Genomic DNA, 20,372 nt, shown 5'->3' with positions numbered 1-20,372 from the left:
CTAGCCGTGGCGTTTGCTGATATTAGACGCGGCATGTACATATGAATAGACACTGCACTGTGAATTTACATCAATTCATTCATTGGGTAATCATTATCAATATATATCTGAGGTTTTATCCAAAGCCCTCAAGATCCTTTCCCCAACGCCCATCATATACGTCGTTTAATAATGCGGCTTGCCCTTCTCCGTATAAAACTCCTTCGCCCACGCCACAATGTTCGCAACCTCAGCATCAAACACCTTCTTCACACCCTCATTCGCAGCCGCGTTCCTCACCAGCAAGTCTCCGCAGTGCGCCGCTCCAGGAACGATATGCACAGGATGCTGAGGCGTCGAAGGCAGCGGGCCACCGGGACGGTTCGTAGCCATGACCGTCGCGGGCCTCCAGGGATCGAACTCTCCAGCGGTCCACTGCAGACGGTGAGTGTTGACGTTGAACCATCCGCCGGTGACGTGGTTGACCTTGTCGGTGGTGGCGCCCTTTGCGATGCCGTAGGTGTATTTGCCCTCGCGGGGGAAGAAGAGCTCGCATTGGCGCTCAAAGTAGGGCTCGTTGACGGTGCGGGAGACGAGGTTGCCCTGGCCGCGGACCTGCCACCACTTGAAGCTGTTGATGGTGTTAATATGATATGCTCTCTTTACAATGTGTGACTAGCTTCTAGACTTACGGCTCGTTGCAGAGGAACCAGTTCCATTGACGGTTGGCGCTGTTCTCAACAGTGAGATCGGTGAACAGGGGGCTCGATGCGTTGTATGTGTTGTAGCAAGAGGTGTCGTTGGGGTTGGACCAGTATCCATAACCGGCACAAGCTACTCAATTGTCAGATCTCATCCGAAAAGATTCTCAGAGGGTTACAACTCACATCCGGGCAAGCTCTGAGTGGTGAACCACTTGGAGTATCCAGCCAAAGCCTTGGTCAGACCAACTCCCCTGGCTCCGGGAACAGGGCTAGTGCTGCCAGGCCATTGGTTCTGTTGTCAAACTATCAGTAAAAATGTACTTCAGACAATCTAAGTCTATTTTACTCACCTCGACATAGTCGCACATCTCAAGCAGCGGGTTGACGGCATCAGAGAACAGCACGCTCTGCCAGGTATACAATCCGTTGTTCAAGGCAGCTCCAAAGTCAGCATCCTCGAGATCAGCCAATCCAAACTGAGTCTTCAAGTCATGCTTGGCCTTCTCGCTGTGTCCCTGAAGCACCTGGTCGACGTGCTGGATAACCTGGGCATAGTCCGAAGAGCAGTTCTTGGGCATCGCCAGCTTGACCTGCTCAAAGTACCGCCACAGCTCGCCGACGGCCTCGACGACGGGGCTGGAGCATGAGTAAGCCCAAAAGGTTCCGGGAGCGAGATCCTGCACCCAGGCAGTGAGGGCACCGCTGTAAGAGCAGCCAACGAGGACCCAGGGAGCCTTTTCGGGGGTGCTGGTTCGGTTCTGGTCGAATGGAAGGACGACGTTTTCGGCAAAGTAGACGAGATCCTTGACCGACTGCTCCAGAGTGAGGTACTGCATGTTCTCAGTGGAGAGGGTGTCATAAGGTGAGCTTTGTCCCCAGTAGCGGTGCTCAATGATCAAGGCACCGGCACCGAGTTCCTGAGCAGCGACACCTGGAAGAGTCACGTTGGTCGTGTATCTCTCATAGCCATCCAGAGCGCTCTCATTAGGTCCCATCAGGATAACGGGGCCTCCAGGCTTGTAGAACTCGCCGTTCCACGCATATCTCTGCTGAAAGGTGCCCAGCTCAGGGTGGTCATGGTCAATGAGCTGCTCAAAGAAGGCGTGCTGAGGCCCAGTGGCGTCAGCCTGGGTGAAGGACTTGATGGCCGGGACTTCGGGCTTGCGAGGTCGCATCTCCAGGTTCACGAGGGCGGAAGCAGTTCCCGCGAGCATAAGAAGCTCGACGATGGAAGTGGAGGACCTCATCTTGACGGATTTGGTCTAAGAGGGCACCTTGGACTCAAACTCTCCCTCTCCTCTCAAGAAAGCAGACGTCGAAAGGACGCGACTTATATACCCCTTCTCCCCTCTGTTCAATTCTCTAATTCCGGCTGTTCCCCACAGATCCTTGAAGAACTATTGTATTCGCAAGGTAACATCACACAAGTGCCCGCCTAGCTATTCTTGTCAAAAGGTAAAAAGTTCCGCATCATGGACCCTGTTCCTAGGCGGCACGACAGGTACGGATCCCTGACCTGACGCCTTTTTTGGCCCGCCAGGTTTTTGTCACCAATAACAAAGAGTTCTGCTTCGGCTTCCTGCCGAGAGGAGACAATGCCGGCATCCCATCTCCCGCTCATTCATCAAACTTGGCATCACCGATCAGCCTTTTGCAGAATGTTGGCGAAATCGGATTGGTCAGATTGCGAAAGAAGTTCTTTTTCACAGCCCCAGAAAACAAAGGATCCTTGAGCAAAACCCAGCAAAAAGCTCTACGAGGAATAGGCCCGTCCTGCCTAAAGCCCAAGTAAGCCCGCATCAACCTATCCGGCGGAACAAAGAGCCCTTCCTAGACAAACAAAATGCTGTGGACTTTTGCCATTTCTCCAGCATGCCAGCAAAATACCCCTGGTCCATTGCATTAGCTGCCGGTCTCCGTGAATCCAATTCAAAAGATCCCCGTGTCGCCGCTCGCCAACTCTATCTGCCCTTTGCCACTTTTAGGCGACCTTCCCGATAGGGCATGAGGCTAGCCAGGGGGTCGGCCCATGCCGGAGGCTTTTGTTAGTGAGTGAGCCGCCATTCTGTGTGAATGCAGTATGGGAAAATGCCTGCCGGCGGAATTGCCTTTGTTGGAGGGCAAGGACTTTTGGATCGGCGGAGGGAAAACAAATAATTCTCTCCGGGTGGACCGGTGGGTTTTGTTCAAGATTGGTTCTGAGAGGCTATTAATACTGGCCCCCATCTCCGATCACAATCTGCGATGACTTGTTCTGACTGTTCGTATGGGCTGTTCAATTGACAGCTCTTGTCGCAGCCATTTGTTTACCGGCTACATACTCCGTAGATTAATTTGGATCGGCAGCTCACTTTCCCCATATTCCTTCGTGCAGCCAACCGTCTTGGCGGGATTGTTTGCTTGACTTCAGAGTACTCGTGTTTTAGTAAAGGCGGTCTGTATCTACCTATGTATAGACTGCAGCCGGAGGAGTGCTCTGAAGCCTCTCAAGCCTCTGCTTACTTTGCATGAAGATGCACGTCCTTCTTGTGCGACGCAGGATATAATCACCTCGCCTTTGGAACAAGGCTCTGCTACCCTTGCTTTGGTAATATATCCCTCGTGGGAGTATGCAGGTTGTCTGTCAATTGGGATCAAAGATTTGGACCAAGAGGTCGGCTGCACCCATTTGATGCTCACTCTGCCGTGCTCCTTCGTATATTCAACATTTACGTGCAGTCATGCCGTGGAAACTTATTACATTGACTATATATTAACTACTGCGTTCCACGGGCCGGGAACGCGCATCCAGGCTAGTCAAGTCCCTCGTACGACCTGGCGCTGTGTTCAATCATTAGGTTGTTGTGACTCGGAGGTTCTTAGATTGAGAGCTTGTGTAACAGTCTATACGAACGTCTAGAAAAGGCCATTGAACTCAATGCCACAGTATAAACTGCCAACTCAGTGCCAATTGACGTAATTGATGCATTAAAGCCTTACTGAAGTTGGGGGCGGACAGTAACATGATCCAATAAATAGTTAAAGCACACATACTCGCTTTACCAATACATATCACACGTCCAATTACTTCCATAAACACCATTGTCAAGCAGATAAGCACATTTACCACTCATCGTATTACCAATTCCAATAGATGACCGCAATCAATTAAAATATTTGTGATGTTACTGTTATACAAAGCCTCGCTCTCATGTATCAACGCGAGCCTCGCCAAGCTCAATCATCTCCACTCTCATAGAGACTACTCACAGCCCATCCGTTCAACAAAGTATACTGACTCAAGGGCGACGTCCCCGTCAACGGGTCATAATGTTTCCTCTCTCCGCAAAGCCTATCATTTCCATATTGCACACATGGTCTGCCTTGCAACAGTGCCGCAACTTGTGCACCTGCCTCACGACCTTCAAACCAAGCTCCATGAAGAAACCCAAAATACTCGGCACTGGTAGCCTCACCAGCAAACCACAGTCGTCCGGTATTAGCCCGCAGATTCTGGTGAGCTAGTAATGAAGTACCTGCTGGCCAATTTGAGTAGCTTCCGAAAGACCACGGCTCAGAGGCCCAACGGGGATACGTGAACGCAATGGGTTCCGGGATAGTAACATTGGGGAACATCTGGCGAAGAACCTCCATGGCCTCTGCTTTGGTCTCTTCATCCGTCTGCTGCTCGATACGGTAAGACTCATCACCAATGACGGTTGCAAAAATAATGTTGGAGCCCGGCATGAAGCCTTCGGTCGAGAGGGACTGCCAAACAGGATAATAGCCCCGCGTAGTAGGCGAAGCATACAAAAAGTACTGCGTATCCTCAGGCCAGAAAGTCTCATTAAACTGCAAAAAGACCTTGGTATAAGTGCCCATGGCGAAATTCTGGATTGCATCTTGCTTCCACCCCGGCAGTTGTGGCGAGAAGCCAATCGCATTGCTCTGAAGCACGCCCAGTGAAAAGGTCGAAATGGCGTAGTCCGCAGATACGCAGCTACCGTCGTGATTGTACACTGTGACGCCGTGGTCGGAGTAAGTGATGTTTGTGATACGAGTATTGAGGAGCAGGCGAGTATCGCTCTTGGTGAGAAATGTTGAAGCTTCACCGTCAATGATGGCACTGTAACCGCGTGGGTCAATGACAAAGTTGTTGGCATCACTGAACTGGTTAAAGGTGAGGTTGCTGCCTGCGACACCAAAGATGAAGGATGACTCTTCGGGTGGGAAAGCAGCCTCCCAATCTGGAACATTGTCAGCATACGTATATACCATAAACCAGTATCTCCCGTTTCTATGTGCAATAACAAGATTGTTGCTACTCATTTTGGAAACTCACCCCAGTTCCACCACTCAGCGGCTTGTCTCTTCATATCGCCATGCTTGGGATTCCATCCCGCAGTGGATAAGCCAGCACGCATGGTCTGATCCTGCAAATTCTGGACAAGCAAACGGCCAGCCTTAGCGGCAGCTTTGTCATATGCAGTTTCATATTCATCGATGAGACCAGAAAAGTCTGTGAAGCCAGTATCATCATAAGTCAAGATGGAGTCATAATCCGAATAGGTATTGGCGAGATGGTATTTTTTGGCCAACATGTGATGTTAGCGAGACAAGTTCCAAACAAATACATATTACTTCAGGACCAGTTTGATAGCATCACTTACTAGTGTATACACGGGATTCTCTATATATTGTTAGCGATTCATTGTGTTGTAGAGATATGGATCACGAGCCACTTACCAGGGCCTCCAGGATTTCCTAGACCTTGTATCTAAACATTCAATCAGCACTTGGTCTCATCAACAAAGAACATGTTTCGAAATAACACATACCCAATTACATCCATATTCGATGACATACGGGCTCCCATCTGACTTTTTGCCAAAGTCGCCATGCCACGCCCGTCCACCAATTCGATCATTGTACTCAATAATGACAAAATCCGACACCGAGGCATTATGTAGGGCTTGCTTCATAGATAGTTAGTTCTGTAGAGCGTGGTAGCTAATGATAAGACTTACAGCAGCGGTGATGCCTGCCATTCCTGCACCTCTGCAAACATGTAAGCGACACTCTCCTAGAATCTGACATTCAACTCATTGAGTCTCAAGGATACTCACAATATTGCCACAGACGTCTTTCTACATGTCTGATCATTATTGCTGCCGACTGGTGCGGCAGTAACAGACGGGATGCATCCCGCAAGCACTGCAACCACACCGATTTTAAAGTTATTTGGTGCCATTGTTATATATTCCGAAGTTTCTAAATAACACCTCAAGATCTACGACATGTTCGAGGTCGCACTTATATAGACTAACCATCGTCTCCTAATAGTTCTCCCACCTCGTATCTACTCCTCACGGCATACAATCAAGTCAATAATTGAATAACGATCCCGCATTTATGCACGTCTAGCATGGTTTCTGCATAGACGAAATGAGCATCATTGCATACTCATCAACAAACATGTGAGCAGCTGAATACAAAACGAGGCAATATCCACCACCTCGTGCCGGAGGGCCGCGGCACCATTGAAGAACTCAGCGATCGCCTTCTCCATCTGGCCTGTCAATGCAACATCGCCGAACAAGGCGTGGAGTCTCGTGCACATCGGAGTACCCGCTCGTATCTATATAGAACCACTTACGTTTCCACTTGATCTTACCCGCCCTTATCTAATTGATTGCTCTAGTGCCCATATCGCCAGTTCATTGAGAAGGCTGGAGAGCCTGATATAGATCCGGCGACATGATACCTAAAAAGGCCATAATCTGAGAGCCGAGGCTGGGAAGGCTGGAAACTTGGCTCTCCTCTCGCGCCCTTTCAAGACAAATAAACAAGCCTAGCCATATAAACCCACCCCAACTAAGGAAGAACCGGCAATCAACCAAAGCCAACATCGGCGCTCTCCGTTTCATCTTTCATCTTTATTGCCATTAACTAGCCTATTCGAGCCAGCTTATCGACTTCCCCGCATCTTGTGTGAGCGGGGAGGCTCCAAAAGCGTCTCCACGCCTTTTGTGTTAAACGGCTTACATGGGTCTCACAGGCTGTTAGCTGATACTGTAGTTACCGTTATTATCTTATGGATACCCAGCCTCATGCGAGATTGCCGTTTATCAATTAGCTCCTCCAATGGCACATGCTGCTTCCATTGAATCTCCCCCTTGACCGTCTATCTGCGCGTCTCTCTAACTTATTGCCTCTCCCGGTACTAGTAACAGAACCCGAGGCTGCTAAGGCTCCTCCGCACGCCGAGTTCGGTGCTCACCCCCATGCCGATCCAAGAAACCAGATATCGTATCCCGTGCTTGACTCGCTCAAAGACAATGAAATGTGACCCAGTTTACGATGACGGCGTGGTTCGAGTTGGCCGATGCAAGGTAGCACTGCGTATCTCATCAGGTCATTCTACGCCTTTGTAATAATAAAATAACAAGTTCCCTTTTTCACACGCTTACTGGCTGCTTCTTTTTCTCCCTTCCCACCAACTCCCCGATGCAGATGCTGTGTGTCGCATCGTCATCTCCAAATAACCTTACCGGATGAGAGACATCCACCACAGCCTTGCACAATGAGCGAAGAATATACAAAACACGAGAATAGCGATGACGCTCAGCTGGCGGCCATGGGCCACCAGCCCGAGCTGAATCGCAACTTTTCCACTTTGTAGGCCAAGCCAAGCCAAGGCTGTGACAAAAAGACGATCAACTCAGCTCACACGTATTTAGATCGATGCTGGGACTAGCATTCGCAGTATTAAATGTAAGTATATGCTGCATATTACAAGAAAGCTGCCAGAAAAAGAAAGGATTCACGCAAGACTAACCTTCTTCTCCTCAGTCATGGACCGCCCTCTCTGCAAGTCTTTCCCTCAGCTTAACCTCCGGAGGTAGTACCGGAGTTGTCTGGGGTCAGTTACCAATTCCTTATGCAGATGCGCTCGCACAAGCGTTTTCACATGCATCCCCTAGTCCCGTATTACCTTGTCTTGGCTAACATGCATGTGTGTGTTGCAATGTAACAGGCCTGGTCACGGCAGGCATATGTAACCTTTGCATCGCCGCGTCTCTAGCCGAGTTCCTGTCGGCTTACCCAACGTAAGTCTCTGGATAGATCAAGAATCACATGCTTGGATGCGTTGTATTAATGGCGGTGACAATATAGTGCCGGTGGACAGTACCACTGGGTTGCAGGTAAGAATGTCTTGTCCTTAGACCTGATGAAGATCAAATGCTAACTGACATGCAACAGCAAGTATGGCTCCTTCGCGCTTGGTTTATACCATCCATCCCTTCTAACAGTATATAGTCTCTTGGCCCAAATGGGTGCCAGTCCTGTCATGGGTAACGGGTTGGGTCAACGTCGCCGGCTGGGTATAATCACCATCCAACTATCAACAACATCAATCTCTAACAACATGCATCCAGGTCGCTCTCGTCGCCACAAACGCTTTATTATCCAGCCAGCTTATTCTTGGCATCATCTCCGCCACACATTCTGTACACATTCTCCCCCTCCCTTTCATCCTACGACAGAGTATGCTTACACCCCTTCTAGGACTACGAGCCCCAGCGCTGGCACCAGTTCCTCATCTACATCGGCTTCACTCTCGCCTCGTTCGTCATCAACGCCTTTCTCAACTCTTTTCTACCTCTCCTTTACCGTGGCGCCTTTATTTGGTCCATCGGTGGCTTCGTTCTCGTTTCAATCACGGTGCTTGCCTGTGCATCGCCTGATTATAACACGGCGTATTTCGTGTTTCGCGAGTTTATCAACGAGACAGGATGTAGGTTCTCTCTTCACCTGCTGTTACTCATAATCATTCTAACGACAAGATTAGGGCCTGATGGAATTGCCTGGCTGCTTGGCGTGCGTACATGTACTCAACCATGAAGAAGAGAGAGTTGCTAACAACCTCAGCTCCTCCAAGGAGGTCTCGGTGTCACTGCTTTTGTATGTCTATAGTCAACCCTTTAACCCAACATCATAGTAGCTAACTATTTCCAGGATGCCGTCGCCCACATGATTGAAGGTGAATACCCTTTCACAAAAACCATTGCACACTGACTCAAATACTAATATCCAACCAGAAATCCCCAACGCCGCCCTAGAAGGCCCCAAGATCATGGTCATCTGCGTCGGCATTGGCACTTTCACTGGCGCTATCTTCCTCATCGTCTTGCTTTTCGTCGCCGGCAACATCGACGAGGTCATTAGCTCAGCCGCAGGACCTCTGCTGCAGATTTTGATCCACGCCACGAGCAACACTGCGGGTGCCATCTGCCTTCTCATGTTCGTATTTCCCAGCGGCATATAGACCGTGGCTTTGCTTTGTTTGAAGGCAAGAGACTGACTGTTCAATGAAGGCTTCCACTTGTGTGCCTTATTTTCGCCACATTTAGTGTCATGACGACGAGCAGCCGCATGATTTTCGCCTTCGCTCGGTATGCTTCTCATTTGCTGTATCAGAATAGAAACATAGCTAACTTCTCCAGCGATGGCGGCCTCCCTGCCTCCAAATTCTTCGCTCGTGTGCATCCCAAGCTCGGACTCCCGCTGAATGCCCTCATCCTCACTTCTGTCGTCGTCATCATCTTCGGCCTCATCTTCCTAGGTTCATCGAGGTAAGCATATCATCACAACAGTGAAACTCCAAGTCATTCCTCGGCTAACCATACCAGTGCCTTCAACGCCATCATCTCTGCCTCTGTCGTCACGCTCGATCTCTCCTACGGCCTCCCCATCGCGGTAAACTGCCTCCAAGGACGCCGAAAGCTGCCTGAGCGGAAATGGGTCCTGCCCAGCTGGTTTGGCTGGACGGCGGACATCATCTCACTGTCGTACATTGCGCTTACCACGGTTCTCTTCGTCTTTCCTCCAGTCCTGCCTGTCACTGGTAGCAACATGAGTATGTGGCACCCCAGATCTGACTGTATTTCGTACTTCATGTACTAACCCTTTGTCATAGACTACTGCATCGTCGCATTCGCTATCATTATCGCCATCTCTCTCTTCCAGTGGATCATTGACGGCCGCAAGAACTTTACAGGTCCTCGCGTCAATCTTGTCAGTGGGCAGGTAATGGGTGAAAACGTTACAGAAATTACCAGTGTGGAGGAGGTGTCGGGTGGAAATAAGGAAGCGTAGTTGTCGAGGAATCTAACGGATTTCCAGCATCTTTGCTGGAAAATGTATCCAGCTGATGATGAAAGAAAAACTAGTCGTTCTATTTTGGAAGATAAAAGAAAATAAAGAATACATGTATTATTGAACATTGGCTGGGTACATAATAGAGTGCACGGTGCAACTGTCTTCATCAGCTCGCGTTTGCAGCTCAAAGCAGTCATGTCCCGCTACTGTTAATAAAAAAAATTTCCTCAATCAATGTATCAGCCTGAAAAGGTCTCTGTGAACACTTGACACATGTTCAAAAGGCCTTTCAGATAATTTTCCCTGAACGACAGAAGTGCGGTGCCCGGTACTGCGAATTAGGGGGCCACATCACAGCCTTTGACACGGATACATGTACAGTAATTCACTTCTTGTCACTGTAATACCTTAAAGTTTACACTCCAAGTCAATATATAACAAAGACTCTAATTGCAAAATATTTGAACAGTAATGATGCATCTTGATGCCCTTCCTCCTCATTCGATTGCTTTGTCTCCCGCCAGCTGTCAACCAAACTATGTCTCCAAAGCTCTTCATCACAGCCCCGTTTGCTTTTATTGTATTTTATTTTTCGAGTCACTTTTTTCACAAATCAGTCAGTGGGCCATTCTGGTCAAGGATTAAACTTTTTCTATTCTCCTTCAAATCCTTTCCCATAAATTTATCGGTGGGTGATTCTGAACAAGCCTTATACTTTTCCAACCTTGCTCCCCTTCTTGCTATCCGTCTGTCTGCTCGTCTATATATCTTTTCTTTTCCCAAGATTCCTTCTTCTTCAGAGCTCTCGACAGAATATTTCTCTCCGCCTTTCAACTTTTTTAAATTAACATTAACACTCTAACCATCACCTTCGTCTTTGCCATTACCAGCATCGTTTTCTTTCTTCGTCATCACCACAACAATTCTTATCAGCCACGATGGAAAACGCAGCTTCATCACCCCCCACACCCGCGGAACATCCTCCAAGTCCTTCCAAAGAGCCCCGTCCATGGAGGTGGAAGTGCCATGAATGCAATCGTCGGCATCGCCTCTCCTGCACTCGGCGATGCCTAAACTGCGGCCACACGCTCTGCTTTGCCTACGAAGGAGACTCAAAAAAGACTCTGGGATGTATTGTATCCTTTGATTATAGCCAATGGATAAGGTACATCAGATGGCGCCGCCGAATGCAAGAGCAGAGGGCCTTCAATACGGAGGACCAAGCCAACCTCCCCGCTGAACAGACAGGAGATTCAGAGGCAGATGAGCCACAAAACACGGTCAAGAAACTCAATTTAAGGGCTATGCTGCGGAACGGCACATACAGCTGCTTCGACCATTGCATCTTCCCAGGCTACTGCGTCCGAAAGCTGAGAGGAATGGAACAAGAACAAGCCTCATCATGGGCACCACCAACGCGATCATCAGCAAGGATAAAGCTAAAAGTTCCAAATTTGGGCAAAAAGGATAAGCTAAGCAAAACAATGCCGAGGAGGCATAGACCAAGAAGACGTCACGGCTTCCAGAAGAAACCGTCTCCTCTAAGCCAAGTGTGGCAGCTCGAAAGCGATTCTTAGGTAGATGGAGAAATTACGAACATCAAAGGAGTAGGTGTGGAGGACGATCCCGAAATGGGAAATGAAGAGTCAAAGGTAGATAGATATGTTAATTTGAAGATAGACAACTGTCCCAATATCCTCACCCACTCAGAGCCCAATTCACTGCAGCATTACCCCAGAACCCTAGTCCTACCTCGAGAAAATATAAACACTCCCCCAAAAACTCTTCCGAAAACTCTCCCACAACCTCACATCTACATACCTTACCTCAAAGACCCCGAATCAAACTCCAAACCTCACACCATCAGAAACACAGCCAAGCAAGAACAACGGCCAAGGTCGCTGTAAGCGACACAGAGAAGATGCCTCGCGACGTAAACCGAATTCTCAACCTGGCGAGGCCGTACTTGGATGTCAGACTGGATTGCCCAAATGAGCTAGAATCCAAGAGTTCAGAGGTCTGGCGATTCTATGTAGAATAACATACGAAAATATACATCTTTTTGGGATTGGCGGCTCAGGTCGCCATCCCATGCCATCATCACTATCAGCTGCATTTTCGGATGAGTTTCATCTTACTAGGTTGCTCACTTGCTGACTTGCCTGTAAATTCTGTACAATTAAGTCTCTGTTATGCATAATGTGAGCTCAGCATGGTTCACATCCACATTCCTTGCCTTTCCTGTTCGTGATTCTGTCAACAAAGTACGTCCTAACCAATCACTTCGTGTATCAATCAGTAAGACTAATCGACCAACGCGAATACACGCATCGAGTACTAGGTAGCGATACTTGAACCTAGAATGAAGATCTTAATCAAATGTGATATGTACCACCGAGTATTTTATTCTCTCTTTTCTTCTTTCTGGGTGAATTCTGCAGTGTAAGGTGGAAGACCTCCAAGTCAAGTGGTGAGGATATAAGGTCCTACCCGGAACTACCTACTAGAGGCAATAGGACGAGATGGTGAATCGGGCAAAGGGGCCGAAAGAGGGTGCTATTAACTATATTCTCTAGTTTCCTAATATATAATAACAATAGGTAATGACAGACTAAACCAATGACTCATTCTAGTTAGACATTCGCTACATCGTGATGCTTGTTCCTCTACACTGACATAGAGTGGCAGCATGGGTATACAAGATCCGACTTCCACGAATGCATTTCACGAGAACGAATCAAAAAACACCAAATGCACGTAATGAGAGAACCATACATCATGCCCTTTTTTTCTCCTTTTTTTTTCTTCTTATGCTAGAGTAGCCTAAGATAATCTTGCCAAACGTCAGCCGCCCAACAAGCTGTTTTCGTCCACCATTCAATTGCGTCGCCATCCATCTCCAAACATCATCGAGCAGCGTCAAACCAAAACAAACAAAAAAAACTAAACGAAAACAACTGTTGTACATGACTCACACGACAGACTCTTTGCCATTCAGCAAAAAGAAACAGAGCTCAAGGCGGTGCAAGCCATCCTCCAACCCTGCTTCATCTGCTGCCGTGCGTCCAGAGCCCACACAGTTGTCCAAACCATGCCCAGATTCCATGCCCAACGACAGGTTTGGATTTCCTCTGTAGGAAAGATAACAAAAAAATTAAGAAAAAAAAAGCGTCCAGTTCCAGTGTCCCAGGCCATCCCAGCAATCGCCCCGCGATCCGAAATAAAAGGTATTCAAAGCATTAACATAGAGCGAGAGCAATTCGTGCGCGGGAGGAGAGAGGTAGGTTGGGCTGCTTAGGCCTCCAAGGCCTTGGCCTTCTTCTTCTGCTCGACCTTGAGGAGGAGGGCACGGTTGATGTGAGGCAGGACACCACCAAAGGCGATGGTGGCACGGATGAGGGTGTCGAGCTCTTCGTCACCTCGGATAGCCAGCTGGAGATGGCGAGGGGTGATGCGCTTCACCTTGAGGTCCTTGGCGGCGTTCTGCGTGGCGGTTAGTGTCAAACTGGGGCATGAAGGCCGAAAACACAAGCAAAGGGAACAACTTACGCCTGCCAGCTCTAGCACTTCGGCAGTCAGGTATTCGAGGACGGCCGTGACGTAGACTGCGGCCTTGGCGCCGACTCGCATCTTGTTTTGAGTGTTTTGCTTGAGGAAACGCTTCACACGACCGCAAGGGAACTATATGCCCCGAGAAAAACACCGGAATTAGCGACAGTCCATCGTTTGATTGAAATTGAAATCCTAGTAGCCTGAGGAAAATGGTTGGATAGAGATCTTGTCGGATGATGTGACCGCTGAGCAAAATAAAAAAAACATCTCCCCCTCCCTGCGCCCGGCTACGCGACTAGGCATCTGGACACCGAATGGCATAGCAACGAGATGCCGCACGGTGACACGATTGCGCGGCCTGAATCTTGCGGAATCCATCGCCAACGCAACTCTGCGGTCCCATGCCAGGTCGTCGAAGCGGGCGGCGGCGAGCAAATGACCAACGCGTCCGGGTGAAAACTCGTCGAGGGCCATCGCGGGGAGGTTGGAAGCTAAAGCGGGACTCGCAGGATGTGCAGGTGGGTGTGCATGCGCGCAAATCGTTTGGGCATCAAGCAGGGCGAGGGAATCGGGCGAGGGCCGGCGAAAGCGAAAACCAAGCTTCCGCCGGTGTCGAACAGTCAAAAACTCACCTGAAGTCCAGCTCTGGCCGAGTGGCTCTGCTGCTTCTTGGATCCCTCGGCGCTCGTCTTACCGCCGGAGCTCTTCCCTCCAGATGACTTGCCCTTGCCTCCGGCCATTGCGTCTGGCGTATCGATACGGGATGATAGTAGTTGCAAATGCGTCGAGATGGAATGCGAGTGTCTGCACTGGCGAGCGGCGAGAGCAGAGGCTGATGCGCGTGGTGAAGCGGTGATGAAGTCGAGAAGTGGGATGTTTGGTTCAAGCCGGTGTTGGTGTGGTGGCAGAAATTTAGCAAATCGACGCAAGCGGGCGGTCCAGTTGCTGGCATGTTTAGGTTTTTTTTTTCGCTGCAAGGAACAGCCTTCTGGTGCCTGTTGGCCTCGCTGTATTGCGTCGCGCCCGTCCGAGTCTCAGCGGAATGAGCTCCCCCCAACCTCCTCCAACAGCCCCTCAATCGTAGTGCTAAGGGCGCTAGAAAGCTTGCTGTGCTTGCTTAGTGAGACGATTGACGATTGCAGCCGCCCGCTTCCGAGACCAGCAGAGCCGGAGTATATCCGAAAGGCTGGCCGCCACTGGCGCATCGCAGGCAGCTGGAGATGGTGGCAGGCAGAGAAGCGCTGGCCATCAGCCAAAGGGGCTCCAAGGCAGCAGGCACCCAAAAAAAGATGCTGCAGGATGACTGCTGAGATGTCCCCAAGAGGTCAATCTCGGTGAGTCATCGCAGAGGCAACTCCAGAGCACAGAAAGCTCTGCTAGTGACGACTCAGGGCAGAAGGATATACTGACCAAGGCGCTCAACTGCCAACAAAGCAGCGGCGCCAATGCCTTGGGCTACCCCATAGTGTTGCGGGGGATGAAAAATTGAAAGAGAAGAATCATGGCAAGTCATTCATCTCGCCCGTCTGGGCTTGTGGGAGTTGCCAGCTTGACATGGCATCGTTGTGCCTTGGTGAGTCTGGAGTTCATTTGTCTGCATGAATAAGGCGTTTCTCAACTCGGAGACTAGAGTTGGCAATGTCCCGCTGTGGCTGCTAGTTCTGTGGCGCATGAGAATGGCTAAGACCCGGCTATTTGCCATGTCCCAGAGCTCTAAGCCCACTGTTTCAACTTATGTCAGCATTGCATTCCTATCTGCTCGTAAAACACCCGCAGGATGCCTAGCAAATGTAGTAAAAGTAAAAACGGCACCACTTACAGAAGCTTCGACAGAGCTCTCGTTGGAAGGGACAAAGCTTGTTTGCGGGAGCTGCAGCATACAGATCATCCGCGGCTATCCGCTCTCATAGTAATAAAGCTCCGTGTTTGGTTTAGCGTGCTTCCGCCAGATGTCACTCCAAGTGCAGCGCACGGGCCAAGCGTTAGCACCAGACGCCACGAACTGTACTTGTGAGTTTGTACCCTATCTGCATCATCGGGACAGCCTCATCAGCAATCTATCCCGATAAGCAATTACGCAGTGTCTCTTCTCAGCAGCTCTTCAGGTTACTTGAAATACCAGCTGTACAGAGGACTGTACAGCAGACAACAAGCCCAGTAACATGGCCAGCGTAAGTTTATCCTCTCCTCTCTCAAATACTTGTCTTAGTCCTGTCACATGTTACCTCTGTGCATATTGCTAATGCGCAAGGCTACCATCTCCAACAGCATGGCGTGACTCGCACCGTTCGGACTCGCACCGAAGAACAGCGGCTGCAGGACCTCGAAAAGATCAAGAAATACCGCCATCTCGAGACCCAGATACGCACACAAGTCGCCACGGGAACCTACACCCTAGATCTCTTCGAGCTTACCACCAAGCTCCTTCGTCAGAACCCCGAATACTACACCATATGGAACATTCGCCGCCGTTGTCTGATATCTTGTCTGTTATCCGGAGCAGCAGACCGGACGGAACTAGACGCTCAAAATGGCGCATCAGATACCAAAAACCAGGACTCGGACAGCCAAGTGTTGCAGTCTGAAATCGCCTTCACCATGCCGCTGCTGCTGGAATTTCCCAAGTGCTACTGGATCTGGAACTTTCGGCAATGGCTTCTAGCACAAGCCATTCAAAGATTGCCTCTCCCGGTCGCTCGCAAGATTTGGGAGACAGAACTCAGCCTGGTATCCAAGATGTTGAATAAGGACCAGCGCAACTATCATGCCTGGGGCTACAGGAGGCTTGTGGTGGCTCAGCTGGAGAGTTCCGAGCTTGACGGCAAGAGCATGGCTGAGGAAGAATTTGCGTACACAACCAAGATGATCCGGCAGAGCTTATCCAACTTTTCTGCGTGGCATAACCGAAGCCAGCTCATTCCAAAAGTCTTGGAGCAACGAGGCGCTGATGACAAGGCCCGAGCAGCCTTCCTTGGTGAGGAACTGGATCTAGTGCGGGATGCTCTAAACGTCGGTCCTGAAGACCAAAGTTTATGGTACTATCATCAGTTCCTCGTATCCCAAATCGTGGGGGACGGAAATAAGCCGAGCATCACACCGGCTTTGACCGTTGACGAGAAGATTGCCTACCTGAAGCACGAAATTGATGAGATTAAAGACTTGTTAGAGGATTACGCCGACATCAAATGGATTTATGAAGCGCTTTCAGAATACGCCGTAGCATTAGAGCGGCTACAAAGCACTGGCAGCAATAGTGCTGAGGCTGGCGACTTGCAGGTCTGGCTCTCGAAGCTACGGACCCTGGACCCGATGCGCACCGGCCGATGGAATGATGTTGAGCAACTGGCAACATGACGACAGCCATGATTAATACAATTGCTCTGTTTGTCTACATTCAGGCGTACTACAGAGGCATACTTGGCTGGCACTGCCCGAGAGCACACTCGTCCAGTTCGACACCGCAGGGGTCATGATCCATACTTCTAGACTCATTCTAGCCTTTGGCTATGGGCATGGCGGCGGCACAAACCGGGACATTAGATGGTTATGCAGATATGACATGTTAAATGATGTACACCGTAGAGGCAAGCGAACCGGAACTTTGGGCCATGTCAAACTGTCACCCATCAAACGCGGTTGGGGGAAATGTCAGTTGGATTGGCGAACAACAGCTACTGGAACATGTATCAAACATTTAATGAAGATCAGCGGTTAGCGTATTATACATGTGATTCAACCCTGGTAACACGTCGTTGAACTGGTACACTGTATGTCGGTATTTTGTCATAGGGCAGTTTCGTAGTATCAAGATATTGAACGGCCACAAGCTCTCTCTTCTCTGCAGATTGCTCTTCTTGGAAACGACGTTTTGTTAATGACGTCAGCATCGTAGTACCGCACCCCGCACCGTAATTTGCAAAGTTGGTCAAGAGACTTTATTCTCCATCGAAAATGCAACTGTATATGCATGAGGAAACTCGTGATGGTGTTTTGCAGAGTGTGAAGTCCAGCAGCAGAATGACAATGGTTAATGCAGAACGCCAGCTGAGCTAACTGAATTGACTAATTGGAGAGAGTTATCGCATGTTGAGAGAATGTACGGAACCTTGGCAGCAACCACAATCTGACCCTTGTTGTTAGTGCAATCCTTGTTCCGGTTGTTATTTGGATCGCCTGTAAACTACACGTCGTTTTCTGAAAGTTTGCTACCGTAACATTGTCAGCTCCATATGGTAAGATTGAAGATAGATCTATAGGCAGTTCCGCGTGATAACATTGTGTTTAGTTACCTCTCAAAGTACACATATCTCTTGGGGGCTCGTCATTCATGCCCTTAGCAGCTGATCACTTGTTCAATCTCAGGAGTACAAAGCTACAAATGATATATATCATAAGAAGCAATTTACCATATGTGCCAACCAGATTTACGGCTAAATAGAGAGCAAATCCAATGCAGACTCAGCCATATGCAGACCCCACACCGCATCACACGAGCATATACCAAGTGAAGCACTCTGCATAAACAACACAAAGCACCAATCAAGACATGTCATGTTTGCAAATAGAATTAACCAACGGCCACGCCGCTCAGATAAGGGAAAATTCATCTTGCACACAGCCCATACGACTCCAGGAGAAACTGGCCCGCCAAGTGGATTCTCTGACTGCAGAAAGCATGCATGTATGGAGTTCCATACACGTACTCGGCCGGTACACACCGCCGTTCTCGCTTAACAACAGCTGCTTGCTACGAGCATTTTTTAAATGCATCTATTGCTTGCTACGGGCATTGTAATATGCATCTAGACAGCTTGGAAGAGGGCCGAAGATGGGAAAACGCCTATTGTTAAGGCCTCCAGGGGGATGGGCGCAGAGAACATATTGAGCCAATCCCCACGGGATGATGAGGCTGGTGTCGGAGCCACCGAGTCTTAGCTTTTAGGAGACGCTGGATGTTGTGTCTCAATGGTGATTTCAGTAGGTGTGTTGGAATAGCGGAATCGGTATACCAAGCTGTCATACTGGGTAAGGCGTACGATATATGGTATTGAAGCTTGGGGCAGCTCATTCGTGGAGTACATAGGGAGTATGTGCAATAATCCTCCTTGTTCCTATTTCGGTTTTTACATCAGATCTTGATTGATAATTCGATTATAATATGGATAAAATAGAAAAATCCTCCTCTTATTTAATTCCTCTGCATGTCTCGCAAAGTGAGGGCCCATATCTACCCTACAATAAGTACATGTAACCACCATTAGGGGATGTCCGCCATTATATGCCACACAAACCGACGATTGTCAATATAAGCGTGGAAATTGAAGAAATATCATCAACTTTGGCTAGTATAGAGGCTGTGCTCTCTGGAGAAGTGTGGCTAGCGTCAGGACCTTGGGTAGAAGTGATGTGTCACATTTGACATCAAGCATTCAACGAACGTCTACAGATACATCCTACAAGTCGTAAAGATACCAATAGAGCTAGTACATGTTTGACTCGTCTACGCGTTATAGAGCCAAATCAACGGCGGCAGTCGTTTACATAGCACAGCTTCAATTATCCACCATTGGCCCAACACCAAGGCGACTCAACTGACGAGTGCATATTAGGTACCCAACGTCCGTCTGTGCTCCCCCAAAAAGCAGTAGCGTACAAAGGATGGAGGCCTCGGTACATGTAGAGACCTCCGTATTCACTGTCAAAAGCCGAGCCAACCAGCCACCACAATATGCAGGCTGCTGCAGGTACTTACGTGCATGATCGAGCGTGCACGAGGAGGGGGAGCCAAAAGCTGACCAATGTCCTGCGAGCAAAGAGCGCAAAAGTGTGGGTATGAGCCGTCTGCAGTGTGTTTGGCCATTGCTACACGAAAGGAACTGGCAGCTCGAGAGCCATGACGACTACCTGCATCTTGATGTGATGTTCCTTGGGAAAAAAGAGCTCGTAGCAAGGGGGCACTAGGGAGCCACCTCGTGCTCTGCGGGAACTTAAGTGGTGGCTATTATGGAGCAAAAACAGACAACAGACGTCCCACGTTGTTTGGGTTAATTTTAATTTGACTGCGTGTCTCTGGTACCGGCAACGTCTTCAGCGGCTGCAGAGATTTCGTCTGTCTCAGACAAATCGCCCCTTTGTAAGATGGCACCACGTCATGGCAACGCTGCCGTCCTTGCATATAGCAGAGCAGAGCAGAGCAGACCGAAGCAAAGCAAAGCAAGTCATCGTCTCGCCATCCAGAGCTGTTGGCTATCGACAATCTTAAATTCAAGAGGAGGGAATTAGCATATCAAACTGAAAACTACAGGGTCCGGAATCCGGAGTCCGGAGCACAAGAATAGCACCAAAAGTACAAAGTCCATCAATCATTGTCAGGGGACCGAATGGATCCCGCCCAAAAAAAAAGCGGTGCTTTCGGGATGCCGATTTTCTTAGTCAACCCGGGCAGATGGATTCGGAAAACGAGATTGGCCCCGGAAATTCAGGAAGATCAAGGAGGGTCGACTTGGCCACTGAGGCGCAGAAAGGGGCTGAATTCAATATCTCTGTGGACTCTCCAAAAAGAAGGAAAGAAAAAAAGAAGCAAGGAAAAACTGGGATGATGGGCGGGTATACAGTGCGGCCTCGCCAAATATCTGATAGTTGCATTTCCCCAATTAAAGTTTCGCTGAAGGCGTTCGACACAGTCTCTCGCGCACTGGAGGGCGGTAGCAGATCTGTGGCTTTTGGAAACCGCTCAGCTGGCCTGTTGTTCTCGTGGGCTGAAAGAGGACGCAAGAAGCTGCCTCGTGACTCTACGTGTGAGGCTTCCCTTCTTCAGCAGGTCTGCGGCTGGTGATGGTGGCCTAGTCGCCTGACTGAGCGAAAAGCAACGAGCAGAGGTGCCAGATCCCTGCCGATTCGGCCAGCTACAATTCCGATTCGCTGCGGAACCCTGATCGTTGGGTGGGCACATCAGAGATCCATATTTTATTATTTTCGGGGCATCCTGTCAGAATT

The 20,372-nt window shown here is 49.3% G+C and overlaps 6 protein-coding genes across 6 annotated transcripts; 2 read left to right on the top strand and 4 right to left on the bottom strand.

The window, feature by feature from the left end:
• Window positions 1-165: 165 nt before the first annotated feature.
• On the bottom strand, window positions 166-1,930 carry T069G_08713 (serine carboxypeptidase s28 domain-containing protein; the record flags this gene model as incomplete). Its single annotated transcript, XM_056175923.1, has 4 exons — window positions 166-610; window positions 672-813; window positions 867-975; window positions 1,034-1,930. 4 exons carry the CDS (start codon window positions 1,928-1,930, stop codon window positions 166-168), a joined length of 1,593 nt encoding a protein of 530 aa, XP_056026872.1.
• A 1,969-nt stretch (window positions 1,931-3,899) lies between these two features.
• Window positions 3,900-5,263, bottom strand: T069G_08712 (flavin containing amine oxidoreductase domain-containing protein; the record flags this gene model as incomplete). The annotated part of the gene is made up of 2 exons (XM_056175922.1): window positions 3,900-4,909; window positions 5,005-5,263. The coding sequence occupies 2 exons, from the start codon at window positions 5,261-5,263 to the stop codon at window positions 3,900-3,902; spliced, it is 1,269 nt and encodes a 422-aa protein (XP_056026871.1).
• Window positions 5,264-5,299: 36 nt separating this feature from the next.
• T069G_08711 (flavin containing amine oxidoreductase domain-containing protein) lies at window positions 5,300-5,913 on the bottom strand (the record flags this gene model as incomplete). Its single annotated transcript, XM_056175921.1, has 5 exons — window positions 5,300-5,352; window positions 5,409-5,439; window positions 5,501-5,638; window positions 5,690-5,720; window positions 5,789-5,913. The coding sequence occupies 5 exons, from the start codon at window positions 5,911-5,913 to the stop codon at window positions 5,300-5,302; spliced, it is 378 nt and encodes a 125-aa protein (XP_056026870.1).
• Window positions 5,914-7,245: 1,332 nt separating this feature from the next.
• Window positions 7,246-9,821, top strand: T069G_08710 (amino acid permease domain-containing protein; the record flags this gene model as incomplete). Its single annotated transcript, XM_056175920.1, has 16 exons — window positions 7,246-7,340; window positions 7,403-7,436; window positions 7,515-7,584; window positions 7,699-7,771; window positions 7,839-7,867; window positions 7,983-8,047; window positions 8,102-8,173; window positions 8,232-8,460; window positions 8,515-8,543; window positions 8,595-8,627; window positions 8,682-8,706; window positions 8,765-8,966; window positions 9,041-9,118; window positions 9,170-9,298; window positions 9,356-9,582; window positions 9,643-9,821. The coding sequence occupies 16 exons, from the start codon at window positions 7,246-7,248 to the stop codon at window positions 9,819-9,821; spliced, it is 1,569 nt and encodes a 522-aa protein (XP_056026869.1).
• A 3,297-nt stretch (window positions 9,822-13,118) lies between these two features.
• T069G_08709 (core histone h2A/H2B/H3/H4 domain-containing protein) lies at window positions 13,119-14,116 on the bottom strand (the record flags this gene model as incomplete). The annotated part of the gene is made up of 3 exons (XM_056175919.1): window positions 13,119-13,307; window positions 13,374-13,505; window positions 14,009-14,116. 3 exons carry the CDS (start codon window positions 14,114-14,116, stop codon window positions 13,119-13,121), a joined length of 429 nt encoding a protein of 142 aa, XP_056026868.1.
• A 1,422-nt stretch (window positions 14,117-15,538) lies between these two features.
• Window positions 15,539-16,730, top strand: T069G_08708 (protein prenyltransferase alpha subunit repeat domain-containing protein; the record flags this gene model as incomplete). The annotated part of the gene is made up of 4 exons (XM_056175918.1): window positions 15,539-15,547; window positions 15,645-15,846; window positions 15,919-16,103; window positions 16,176-16,730. 4 exons carry the CDS (start codon window positions 15,539-15,541, stop codon window positions 16,728-16,730), a joined length of 951 nt encoding a protein of 316 aa, XP_056026867.1.
• Between the last annotated feature and the right edge of the window lie 3,642 nt (window positions 16,731-20,372).

The sequence above is a fragment of the Trichoderma breve genome, chromosome 5 (genome assembly GCF_028502605.1).
Source record: "Trichoderma breve strain T069 chromosome 5, whole genome shotgun sequence".
In the NCBI taxonomy this organism is placed as follows: Eukaryota; Fungi; Ascomycota; class Sordariomycetes; order Hypocreales; family Hypocreaceae; genus Trichoderma; species Trichoderma breve.
This window is presented reverse-complemented; position numbering and strand designations above follow the sequence as displayed.